The 13573-nt window shown below is 37.1% G+C and overlaps 1 protein-coding gene across 2 annotated transcripts in view; it reads right to left on the reverse strand.

Moving 5' to 3' along the window:
* Positions 1–907: 907 nt before the first annotated feature.
* KLHL1 (kelch like family member 1) overlaps positions 908–13573 on the reverse strand; it is a 262467-nt gene continuing 249801 nt past the window's right edge. For both annotated transcript variants that reach the window (XM_020797248.3, XM_072994740.2), the window contains exons 9-11: positions 8349–8561; positions 4394–4565; positions 908–2895 (exon numbers count right to left, since the gene is read on the reverse strand). In XM_020797248.3, the coding sequence (XP_020652907.3) occupies positions 2836–2895; positions 4394–4565; positions 8349–8561 (445 nt within the window). In that variant the 3' untranslated portion in view covers positions 908–2835. The remainder of the gene's footprint in view (positions 2896–4393; positions 4566–8348; positions 8562–13573) is intronic.

Consider the following 13573-nt stretch of genomic DNA (forward strand, 5'->3'; position numbering starts at 1 on the left):
ATATGCAAGTTTATTAAGTTTATTAATGAATGGTAACCTTTTCGTTTCTGTGTGCACAAAGGTCCTGCAGTGACTCAGCTAAGTCAAGTGACAGTAGTAGAACATGGGGAATCTGTTTTGGTTTGATATCAGCAATCACACATGCTGGCAAAAATGGATTGATCATAACCCATTTATGACATCACTTAAATATGCAAGCAAATCAGTACAGGAAAAGCAGAGATCTCAAAATCCTTTCAGATATATCAGGAACATTTGCATCTGCACGTCTGTACATATATGTTAAATAGCATCCTCCATCCACAACCCTATGTACAAATAATCTATGCAACTGTATGTCTGATGTAGCCTACACAGGATTCCCATTCACACATTGAAAGCCTATACATGGGTTGCACAGGATCTATAGAAAACTGTAAAAGAAACACATACTATTGGGGACAAATGCTATTGGAGATACACAAAATCTTTCCATATATGTTCAATGCAATAAATTTTTAGAAGATTTTGTCATGTGTGTAAGTGCTTTCTCACCATGATGAGGTATTTGTCTTTCTTTGCTTAACTTCTTGAAACATTTTATCTTAAAACTCCAGTGGGGAAACATAGTTAACAGACTGTTGTAACCTTCTGAGTTCTGTGACATTTTAGATTTCTGCTAGAAGAGAAGCCTCCATTTTCAAAAATGAAGGACTGAGATTTCCCTGGGTCCTCCATTTTCAAAAAATGGAGGACCCACCCCTTAGCCCTATATTCATATGACCTAAAATGAACATTGACTTCCTTTTTTTCCTGCTTAATATTTTGCACAACTTAGATTCAGAATAAATAGAATTCCCATCATGATATCCCACAATAGATGTATTAATTGCACTTAACTACAAAATCAAAGTTAAAACAGCTAGTCTTTGGGACACAAGTGCTTTATTTAAGCTAACAACTGGACCTGAATGGGGAAAAACAAAACACATACATTGGTTTTTCTCATTGCCAAATTTGCTGAGTGACAGAACTTACTAGCAGCACCCTGGAAAGCTTCACAGAAAGCTTTATTCCCACTGCAATGAAATTAGACAGTCCCACATAGACCAGTGAAACCAGTCTCATTTTTGGGGTCTTGACATGAATGTTCAACCATGCTTATGACATAATAGAGGCAACAGTGATATCCATGGAAGGTCTGGGGGCATTTAAGGACCACAACAAGATGACTTCTACAGCACATTCATTTACAAAGCAGGCCTTGTGAAGACAAAGTGATTCATTTCCTTTTGACATCCTTTTCATACATGCAAAGCAGGTGCTCTGCTATTGAGACATATTACACCAAAACTGCCTGATTTTTGTTTTTTTGTTGCACACACTGATGCATCATTCCTTGGAGCAAATTAGCTTATACACAGCAAACTTAGGTGACACTTTTCTAGTGGTTAAAATTGAAAAGCAACTGTGGGAACCTGCCAGTTTGACCTGAGGAACAGTGGGGCAACTCACATTTTCTTCTCTGGCTATTTTGCCACTCATAATCTCTTCCCAGATGTTTTTCTGTTCATGGAAGGAAAAATACTATTTATTCTTGCAGTTGATGGCAAGAAATTTGAACAGGAAAACAGCTTGATTAAAAACAGAGTGCCTAATAGCCCCTTTTCCCTTCCTCCCCCCTTTCAGCTCAAATCAGATTCTCTCCATGGCTGATTTTCATATTTTCAAAATCTTAAGAGATTGTTACGTATTTCTCCTGGAGTAATGACTAATTGGGCTCTTGATTTCAATAACTTGCTGAAATGGAAGGTCTTTCTGGGAAATAAAAATAAGACGAATAAGATCAGAAGAATGAGGAGATCTGAAAACACGCATATAAGCATTATAACATTTTTGTTTTTCGTACTGCATTATTGCCTTGGAATTGTTGAACATGGTCTATCAACATGGTAAATGCAGTAGAAGCTGCAGTTCCCCTGCCTTCCTTAAACTTCCCACATGCAGGAGAAGTACAAAAGCATTGGAAAAGACAAGAATTCACATGCTTGAGTAAGAAGTTAAGGTAGACTTGTGAGAGAGAGTTCCTTTGGCTCTTATAATGAAGCCACAATGGTCCTGAAGGGTGACGTTTCCTTCTGCATTGAGACACCTCCCCAAAACTTGGAATACAACATCAGTGCCATTAAAGATGATGCATAATATTAATGGCTGAAATACTATGATGCAGAGAATATCTTCTTGATATTGAGTTATTTCTGGTGAACAAGGGAGCAAAATGTTCTCAAGGGTTCATTATTTTAGGAGGAAACTGAGATTTCCTGCTATTATTGTCTGTGTAAATGGCAAAGGATGTAAACCATTTGAAGATAAGGCTTTTGAAAGAGAGCAAGCAAGAGAGAACAAGGAAAAAAATTAATTGGCTACCTACATTTTGTTTCAATAAAACCTTGATTTAAAAAGTGACGTAATGTGCTATGATGATTCCCAAGTTAAAATGTCTAGTGCTATGAAAACCATTTGTTAGGCCACTCCACTCCTAATGAAGAGACGGTATTATATACCAATAGGTTACTGTGTCTGCATTACACAGCCTGTAGAGCAAGACGTGAACTTCCTCCTTCTATGTTCATACATTGGCTCCTACAGCTGATTGATTTTTTGTTGTTCAACTATTGAGCAGTGTCTAATAACTGGGAAATGTCTCCGTCCTCATTTTTGTCCCAGTTTTTAAACTACTTGTTCTCAACAGAGTGCTCAGTGTCTCTATTGATCCTTATGCTCAAGACAGTTTTCTTTCTTCTTCATTTAAAAAAAAATCCAGCCAGAAGTAAATAAAATCCACAGTGGACTGAGTCACGGTTGCTTTATGACTACAACACAGGCTCCAGCTCTTCCGATATTTAGAGATGCCATCTGCAGAGAAGAAAAAAATATTAAATTCAGGCTATTAAGTAATGAAATTCCAGTAGTTTTGTAGGATGTACTTCCAAAGAATCAAAGAGTGCAACATAGAATTGATATAGGATACCTGATATTGCTGTGTTTCTATTAATTTTGAATGGAAATTTGGTTTACAAATGAATCAACAGAATAGAGTTTATATTTAGATGTGGGAAGCCTCATCTAATATGGACAATGGTAACAGATAATGGAAGTTGTAGCTAAAAATACTGGAAAGACTAATCCAGCCTAACTTGTCTCCACAACTACTATGTGGACAACAAACAAACATGCTTAAAATATGGCAATACTGTGTTTCAGAATAGGCCTATTCATTCACTTTGTCAAATTTGTATTTCCACCCAATATTATTCAATGTGGCTAACAGTAATAAAAGTAAATTACATTTTTAATTCATTAATTAAGAAAGAAATTAAATTAAGAAATTAAAAAAATTCCTTCCTTCCTTCCTTCCTTCCTTCCTTCCTTCCTTCCTTCCTTCCTTCCTTCCTTCCTTCCTTCCTTCCTTCCCTCCCTCCCTCCCACCCACCCACCCGCCCGCCCGCCCGCCCGCCTGCCTGCCTGCCTGCCTGCCTGCCTGCCTACCTACCTACCTACCTACCTAACAGGTTATTGTTAGGTCACTTAGGAAAAATAAAGTTAAATAAAATAGATGCCAGTTGCCAATTAGTACAATGTCAAATTGTCAATTAGCACCTTGTCAGGATCAGCTTCTCCTGTTGGCACTCTGTGCATACATAGCTCTCTGCCTGTGCTGATTCCTGAACATCGTTTGTCAACTGGATGATTACAGTGATATCATCTGCAGAAAACTGATTTGAAAAACTGAATCACAGCTGATCAAAGCATATTTTCCATGCTTGATAATCACACTACTGTGTGATTTCTCAGGCAGGTCACTGCCTCGGAGGCCTAATTATCCATCTCTATGGAAGAATGATGACCTACTTCACAGGCCTAAGGACAACATTAACTTACTTGGAAGTTGTCACCATTAAACTTCCTTTCAAATAAGCATGGATAGGATTTGGCTATAGAATTGAAACAATATCACATGAATAGTATAACCTCTCAAATTACAGTAACATATAATAGAATATAGTTAATCATTTATAAAAGTAAATGGTACAGAAGCTATTTACATCTTGCTAATACATTTCTGCAAAGCAAAAATTCATTCATAACAAATTGCAGATTCAAGCTGAGTTATTGTCAAGGAAGGAGGAGGAGGAGAATGGGATTTCAATAAAAGATCAGTCAATAAGGGCAGTGTTATATGAATAGCAGGAAATATGGACTCTTTTTGCAGAAACCTTTACAGTAATTGTAGAAAGTTTTAACTTTTGTAATAGTTCTAACAGTTACAACTGCATAGTAATGAGGATCCTGTCAGGTTACCAATCTTAACAAGCTCTTTGTGAAAGCACTAAAAGCACAAAACCATGGATACCTGTGTCCATTCATTTGTTTGAGGATCATATGACTCCATAGTGTTCAAGTACGTCTGGCCATCATATCCACCCACTGCATATAATTTATCTCCAAGGATACAAACACCAACAGCATCACGAGGCATGCTCAGTGGAGCCACCATTGTCCATGTATCGGTTTTTGGGTCATATCTGTACAAGAAAAGGGAAGGCATATCTCATGAGAATCTGTACTGTAAATTAGATAATTTTCAACATTAAAAACCATTATGTTCCATTCACCAAATAGATTTCTTCTGAATATCTTCCTAGGCAGAAAGGGAAGTCATACAAGCATCTAAACCATTAAAATATTCCAAAGTCCAGTGTGCTTTTCTTATTAATTATGTGCTTTTAAGACCAACCAATCTCTACTTATTTGGGGCTAGATGTTGAATTTTGGCCAGATCTATTCACTCACTCACATTCTTCCCTCCTGTCACTAATTATGAAATTGTTCTCTTTAAGCTAGACTATAGATTACAAGTGAAGCTGGAGGCAGAATAGTTCTTTAATTTTCAAAGCACATTTCTATAAATTTGATTATATTAATTTTTCCTCATGTTTTGCTCTCTTTAAAATCTTTGAAGTTCAGTAGATGGTTCTAAATCCATATAACATATTCATATTCTGGTGACATATTGAAATGCTGCATTGGCAGAAGAGTAAAATAGTTGATTTCTACAGTGTAACTCACTGAGATGTGCATGAGAGGGGTAGAATGTTGACTGCTGCTGGCTCATAAAACTGAGAAAAGGACATGATTAAGATGAGATAAAGAATCTCTCTTTTTTTCCCTGTGAAGTAAGAGATCTCTGTGTACACCTTAAACCAGGTTCCCTCCATCATCTGTAATCTAGGCATTAGGTTTCAAATTGGGAGTATCCACTTAGGCTAAACTTCTGTACACCTCCTGTTTTATCTGTCGGGATTGATGCAGTCTCCGGAGGGTCCTGGGGAAAGAAAAATGCACCCAAGGTCTCTTGAGCTTGCCTACCACCAGCTAGAAAGGTTCAATGATGGAGGGGGATTGCTGCAGGATTAAAAGGGGGGGAGGAAGTATTTGCAGGAGGCAGTAACAAAAAGGAGCCCAGAAGGAGCCAATTTTATCATTTATGGTGAAATTTCAACTTGAAAACTCAAACTCCCAACCCAAGCGTACAGCTTTCCAACTGATTAAAGATGACACATACAAATGCTAGCAAAACATTTGCACCCTATCTGAAATATTTTATCAGAAATATCTTCAATGTTCACTTCTCCTTTGGTTAAAATGTGCATTAAAAAGATTTAATCTGGAATTTATTGTACTATGTAATCCCACCTGAGGCATTTTTCACATTTCATTCTTTAAACATTTTGTGTATGGTTGGATGTTTTTAATTGTTAATGTTGTAAAAAAACTGTCAATATTTTCCAGATATTAATCCAAACCTCACATTAATATTAATGTTATGCTATTTTCTTAGACGTTTATAGCAATTAATTCACCATATATGAGGAAAATTGTTATGAGGGCTTTAGGAAATAGGAAGCTCTAAAACCTTATCCTTCCCTTCAGCTCAGCAGTTCCAAATTGATTTCTTTTTGTATTCAGGAACATTATGGTGGCTCTCAATTCACCTCTGGGCACATCAAGTTATTACAAAGATGAAGTGTGCAGCCCTTTCCTTTTTCCTTTAAACCGGGGAAATAATGTTGCAAAATATAGACAATGATTCAACTACAACACTCATTTCTTTTCCACTCTTCTCTGCGATTCAGTGCTAGTTGTTCTCCTAGTTTTTGTCATTGTTTATTAACTTTTCAAAAATGTTATTTCTATTTGCTTTTGCTTTTGTCTTTCTATTGCATTCATCTTGACTTTTGCTGCTGAAAAAAATATACCGTATTTTTCGCACCATAAGACGCACTTTCCCCCTACAAAACAGGGGGGTGGAAAGTCTGTGTGTCTTATGGAGTGAAGAAAACAGATTATATTTTCCTGTTTTCTTCTCCTAAAAAATTGGTGCGTCTTATGGAAAGGTGTGTCTTATGGAGCGAAAAATATGGGGTAATCCTGTATCAAGCACGCAGCACACATGTGAAGTTAAAAGATGCAAATTATTGTTTGTATAACACCCACTGGCTAAAGACCTATACAGTGGTGCCTCACCTGATGACGTTAATTCATTCCAGCAAAATCGCTGTACAGCGAAAACGTCATCAAACGAAATAAAAAACCCATTGAAACGCATTAAAAACGGTTAATGCATTCCAATGGGCGAAATACCTGCTCGTCCAGCAAAGATCCTCCATACGGTGGCCATTTTCAGGTGCCTGTCTTACGAAAAATGGCTCCTAAAAACATCAGGGAGCCATTTTGAACAGCCGGCAGCCATTTTGAAAACCCGACGATCAGCTGTTTTGATCGTCGTAATGCAAAGAATCGGTTCCCGAAGCAGGGGACCGATCATCACAAAGCGAAAAACCCCCATTAAAAATCGTTTTGCGGTCGCAATTGCGATCACAAAAACATCATCGTGAAGCGGATTCATCATTATACAGGGTAATTGTTAAGCGGGGCACGACTGTAAATTATTTTAAAGCCAGTGTCTAGCCTTTAGTTAAATAGTATAAAGTGTAACTATTTGTGACATATTTGGAACAACTAATTTTATGAAAAACAATGCTTTGCTTTAACCCTCAACCATTAACTAAAATCTTTTCAGCCTCCCCTATTTCACTTGGTTCAGAAAGCACCTAGAAGTAGATGAACGATCTATATAGCATTGCAATGTGTGCATTTCCCCCAAAACTTCATGTGGAAGTGTGTTTTTCAGCTCTGGATGCGTCCTTGGTTGTAGTCCTGAGTATTGGCAGACTTATTTCACATAGTGGGGCATTTTTCTCCTCCGTGATACACTACAAATTTCCAGTTTTTTCCCCTCCATGTTGCTCACAATAGATTAAAAGAAAAGAAAACCACACTACTCATATTACGGACATTTCTCCAGCAATGAAACCCTCTCTATTGTAGTAAATGTCCACAAAATGAAATGCAATTGTTTATGCCAATCACATTGCATCACTTCAATGTCACTAAATCATGTCCAACCCCTCAGGACTTTTGCCTAAAACACTATATTGGCAAGCTCCTAAATTACCCTAGCAGCAGTGAGCAAAAATCAGTAAGAATTGCTGAGATTTATTTTGTTTATTAAATGAAAACTGCAAATATTAAATTCTTAAATACAGAGACTAAAACCCTATTCAATCATTACCAACACACGATGGAACAGTTAACCACTCACCTCTTCATTGTTTTATTTACCATGTAGACAGAGACATATATGAAGAGAAGAAACTCCTGCCTACATATTAGGTCTACCACATGAACAAAAAATATGATTGTTCATGTTCTTCCTTGAATATATAGCTTACATACAAGAAGGAGTTTATGCTTTGCAGACACAAGCTGTTGATGTGGATAAAGTGACTTAGGGGAAGGCCTAAGTGTGTTCATAACAAAGAGGTGGGTAATAACTGGACAGAGCTATTGTTTTTAGTGCTATTTGGATAATACTATTGTAGAGAAACTACAGTGTAGGTTTGCTGTGTGCTTTGTGCAACAAGAAGTGATTTGGGGGAAAATAAATAATCTCTTTTAGTGCTTGAATGTTGAATTGTCCTTGTCTTGGAAGCATAAGATAATAACAAAAAAAGTAATTATTTTATTAGGAATTCAGAAACGCTGGTTATTAAAATCTAAAATGAAGGAGATATAAGAAAATGAATAAAACCTATGACTATTGTTCTTATGCTCCAGAAATGAGTATACAAATAGTTATTCAATCCTAATAGTTTCTAACAAGAAAACCAAATAACTATTTACGAATTCAAGACTATTTCGGGCAATCTACTTTGCATTCAAGAACATTGCTTGTAAACACATACCTTTCAACATAATCCAAGAGTCTGGAGCAATGATTAGAAGCAGGGGCATCATGGCCTCCAACTGCATAGAGGAAACCATCACAAGTAGCCACTCCGACACCCCCTCTTCTCTTACACATTGGAGCACACATGCTCCATTTGTTTGTGTGCGGATCATAATATTCCATAGAGCTCAAACAAGAACTGCCATCTCGACCTCCAACTGAGTACAACCTAGAATAAACAGTGAACAATTACTAAGCATAACAGGTAGAATTCAGAACTAAACAGTGAATAGAAAAGCTTGGTGTGCGTTTTCTAGAGTCTACAATGTGATGAACATTGTCCTTAAGGGCTCCTTCTCTACAATTTCTCATGGCTGTTCAAAGGTATGAGTACATAATCACAATCATACCTGTCCATTACTGATTACTATTAAGTTATATAATTCCATGCTTATCAGTTTGGAACAATGACAAAAAAGTAGTTTTACATATTTGGAGGACTCAGAAGTGTTGCTGTTACATGCTGTCAAATCTCCTTGACCGATGGCAATCTTATGAATGAGTGACCTCCAGAATGGCCTATCCTTCACAGCCCAGCTCAGCTCCTGAAGCTGTAACTTCATTTATGTGCTCAGTCTATCTCATATTTGATCCTCTTCTTTTCCAGTTGCCTTCAGCTCCTCCAGCATTTTTATCTTTTCCAACAAGTCATGTCTTCTCATGATGTGCTCGAAGTACAACAGCCTCAGCTGTGTCATTTCTGCTTCCAGAGTTGATTTAATCTAACACCCACAGAGTATCCACAAAGCTCTCCACCAGCACTGTATTTCAAATGGATCAATTTTTTTTCCTGTCAGTTTTTTTCATTGTCCGACTTCACCATACATAGTAATCAGGAATACAATAGTGTGGATGATCTTGGCTTTGGCTGTCAGTAGTACATCCCTACAGTTGATAATATTTTCTATTTCTTTTCCATGTTTCTTCTTCTTGGCTGCAGTCTCTATTTGAATAGCTGATTGAACCACAGTATGCAAACTTTTTTTTACACTCAGAACTGTACTAATTTATTTTAAAGTGTATTTAAAGACTAAAAATGGCCAGTTTAGCAGCCATTCTTTTTTAATATAATTTTATTTTATTTTTTTACATAAAGGGTGACATAGGAACATGGGGGCTAGGGGTTGTGAGGGAAGGAGATTTGTGAGGGAGAGGGGAAATCATAGCATACTAATATCCAATCTATACCTATTGCCATATCAAATCCAAAATCATTCTATTTACTCTTTTCTGCCTTATGTATAAGGTTCTCATTTCACTATATATATTCAGCTACTACCTGTTAATTCAGTCCATTTATAAAATAAGTCCCATCTTTCTGTTGCCCTTTGCAAGGATTGGTCCTTCATAACTTCCGATAAGATGTCCATTTTGGCTATTTCCCGTATCTTTTCCATCAGATCTTCTTGTTCCGGCACCGCCGTACTTTTCCAATTTCTAGCATACATAATTCTGGCTGCTGTAATAATATATATAACTATATGTTCCTTTGACCTATCTATGTTATCGGGTATCATGCTTAATAGAAACAATTCTGGGGTTAGTGGTACTTTACAAAGCAGAATTTGTTGTAACATAACATGCACTCTTTTCCAGTATTTTTTCGCTACCCCACACGACCACCACATATGATAATAACTTCCCATTTATGTTTCACATTTCCAACACTTATTTGATACATCAGTATACATCTTTGACAGTTTTTCAGGGATCATATGCCACCTATAGAACATCTTATATATATTCTCCTTAAAATTAACCAATCTTGTGAGCTTTATGTTATTTTGCCATATTTTCAGCCATTGATCAATATCAATGTTGTGCCCTATATTTTGTGCACACTTAATCATAGGTTCTTTAACCATTTCCTCTTGCATTTGAATTTATTTATTTATTTATTTAGCCACTGGCAATGGTGCGGCTAAAAAATATTGTAAATAAATAAATAAAATAAATCTTTACAGGAATGGACAACCTCCAAGAGTCTGGTTATCATATTTCCAACCTCTGAGCCTTGGAGGAACCCAATACCCTGCCCCATCCTCCAAATAATTATATATTTATTTTTCCTAATGTCTGTAAACAGGATTTGGGGTTAGGTTCAAAGGGCAAATGATACCTCTAAAGCTTCTATGGCAGTGGTCCCCAACCTTGGGCCTCCAGATGTTCTTTGACTACAACTCCCAGAAGCCTTCACCACCACCTCTACTGGCCAGGATTTCTGGGAGTTGAAGTTCAATAACATCTGGAGGCCCAAGGTTGGGGACCACTGTTCTATGGGACATATTTGCAATTAAATAAAAATTTTTTCCAGAGTTTAGGAGCTGCTGTCCCGGGATTGTTATTTGCTCATCTGTACTATAGCACAACAGGGAAAAGTTTGCGATCAGGCCTGGGATGGGGGTTCATCTCTCTCTCCCAACCTTCACAAATCTCATGAGATTCCAGCAGAGTCTTGCAGCCTGTGAAACTTTTTAAAACTGTAAATAAAGCACAGAAGAAAAACCTTTACTAATCTATCCTGTGAAGCAAGATAATCCTCTCTTCCCTACATGAAAGAGTTTCAAATGCTTCTTCTACCTTTCTTAATTTGGATGGTGAGTTCTCTTTTTATCCCATATCATCCTGTGAATGGGCAAGAAGAGCTCAGACAAAAACCCATCAACCCACATCCAAATGAAGATGACTAATTATACTATTACTGTCCTAAAGAAGGGTTCTGTTACTGATGATTTGATGCATGGCTTTGCCTGTCAAATTGCTTTTCTAACTTTCAGATATCTTCATAGGACGCTGGCAACAAGTCAGACACTAGAATGCCAGTTGTACCAAGAAGTAAATTATCATGAGACACATGACCAGGAATTCACAAATAATTCACAACCTGAAATTGAATAGGCCTACACAGTACACTTCTATGTGTGAGGATGGTGCTGTTTTGGCCACCTAATGATGAGCATACATGGAATACCTTAACATATTCATAGAAGTGATGCTGCAGGTGAGGGGCAATAGCTCTCTTATCCTACCTCACGACTCCATGGTAAACAAAACAAAACAAAACATAGACTTTCTCATTCATAGCTTGGATAAACATTTCAGATTGATTCTTATGGTCAAACTGGATGGTAAAGGAAATATGTGTTTCTTACGATTACCAGCCTTTTTCCCCCAGTGGCCTGATTCATCAGACAGGCACATCTCAGCAATCAGCCTTGCATACAAATTCATGTTTTATCTTCCAGTGGCCAACCATAAAACAAGTAATAAACTTACAGAGGTGAGGAAAAGCATGTGATATGCTGGATGTTTCACAACAATTTTTAATTGCTTGCTAAATAGATCATCTGGATTGACACATTAACCTAAGGCAGTCCCATTTAAATTGATGGAACTTACTTTTGAGTAGAGATGTATGGGATTGCTCTGTGATTCATTTAAACTATCCAGCCTCTCAATTTAAGGAATTAATATTGAGCTGCTGGGTGGCATACTTTTACTGCAGAAAGCCAGAGGTTTACATGGCATTTAGGATTTATGCATAGATGTTTGGGAGAGAAATCTCTTAATGCTATTTAGTATTGAAACTACAAAAAAAATAATCAGTAACTATAATTCTAAGTCTAGTTAGAAACTTCCTGCAGGGCATAAAACACAATTGGTTCCACCTCATATAAGTGCACATGGGAACATTGTTCTGATTGCAGTCTAACAGTGTTGACACACAGGATGCATTTGTTACTTTTTTCACACTTTGTTGCCTCCTGTGCATAGCCTGGAGAATAATATAACTTATAGAAATGTGGGCCATTGTAAAGTCCAAGCAATGAAGCAATATGGGATGCAAACCCTCGCATCAGTGAAAGAATTACTCACTTGGAAGCTTTTATTGTCCTAAGTACTTCATGAATTCTGAACTAGTTAAATGTACATTTAAGGTTTCCTTGTTAATGAAGCTGTACTCAGCAACAACTGCTGTTGCTGTTGTTACTACTGCTTTTTACTGTAAGGGATTTTGAAATATACTGTTTCTTTCTTTATTTGATGTATATACTACCCAGCTTAGTGGAAACCCACTACTCTGGGCAGTGAACACCAAGGAAATTAAATCCACAACAGCATCAACAAGCCCCAATGACAGTATAAAATAACAAAATAATATAAACAGCACTGAGCATAACAAAATCATGTGGTGATGTCAAATTAGCCTCCAAAATTCAAATAGTACATTCCTACCACAGGGAAAGTATATGTTCAAAGTCCTCTTTATAAAGTTCTGCTTTAACAAGCTTTCTGAAAGTAAGGAGAGATGAGTACTGGCATACATCTGATGGAAGGGGCATTCTACAAGGATAGAGCCACCACCGAGAGGGCCCAATTCCTATTTGTCATTCTTGCTTTAAGAAGCAAGGACTGGGAGGAATTGGTGAGATACTGAGGTCCCAAACCATTTCAGGTTTTATATGTCAACACTAACACATTTGGCATGGAAACTAACAGGGAGCCAGTGATAGTGAGCAATGATCAGAGAAATGGGATCAAACCTATTTGCCCTAGTGATCAATCTGGCTGCTGGATTCTGGACCTGCTTGAATAGTAGCCCCTCATAGAGAGCATTGCACTAACTGATGTTTGAGACTACCAATGCATGAACCAGTGCTCTCAGGGATATCCAGTCCAGATAGGAGTGCAGCTGGGTGATCCATCAAAGTTGGAAAAAGGCTGATCTAGCCACAGCAAATATTTGCTGTTCAAACTAGAGTGTCAAAATGAAAACAAACAAACAAACAAACAAACAAAAACCACTCTCAAATTAGGAATCTGGTCTTTTAGGGAGAGTGTAATCCCATGAAGGCCAGGCAACATCTCTTTTATTTAAAGTATCTAATATCAAGAAAATATAATAGTTTCTTTATATGTTAATGTATACTTTCAGAAGCACCAGTATGTTAAAATACATAATGTGGTGATTGACATAATTGAGGATTCTTACTGTAAACCATCCTAATGACAGTCCATTTTTCCATAGATAGACTGAATAAAATAGAGGAGATACACATGCAAGTAGAATCCTGTAAATGAAATCTATTTTTTTTATTCATTGTATTATTTGCTGATGTATTCCTAACGTGCCCTGCATTACAAAATCTCAGGACATGTGGCAATCAATAAGTACAACTT

Source organism: Pogona vitticeps, chromosome 3 (assembly GCF_051106095.1).
Source record: "Pogona vitticeps strain Pit_001003342236 chromosome 3, PviZW2.1, whole genome shotgun sequence".
In the NCBI taxonomy this organism is placed as follows: domain Eukaryota; kingdom Metazoa; phylum Chordata; class Lepidosauria; order Squamata; family Agamidae; genus Pogona; species Pogona vitticeps.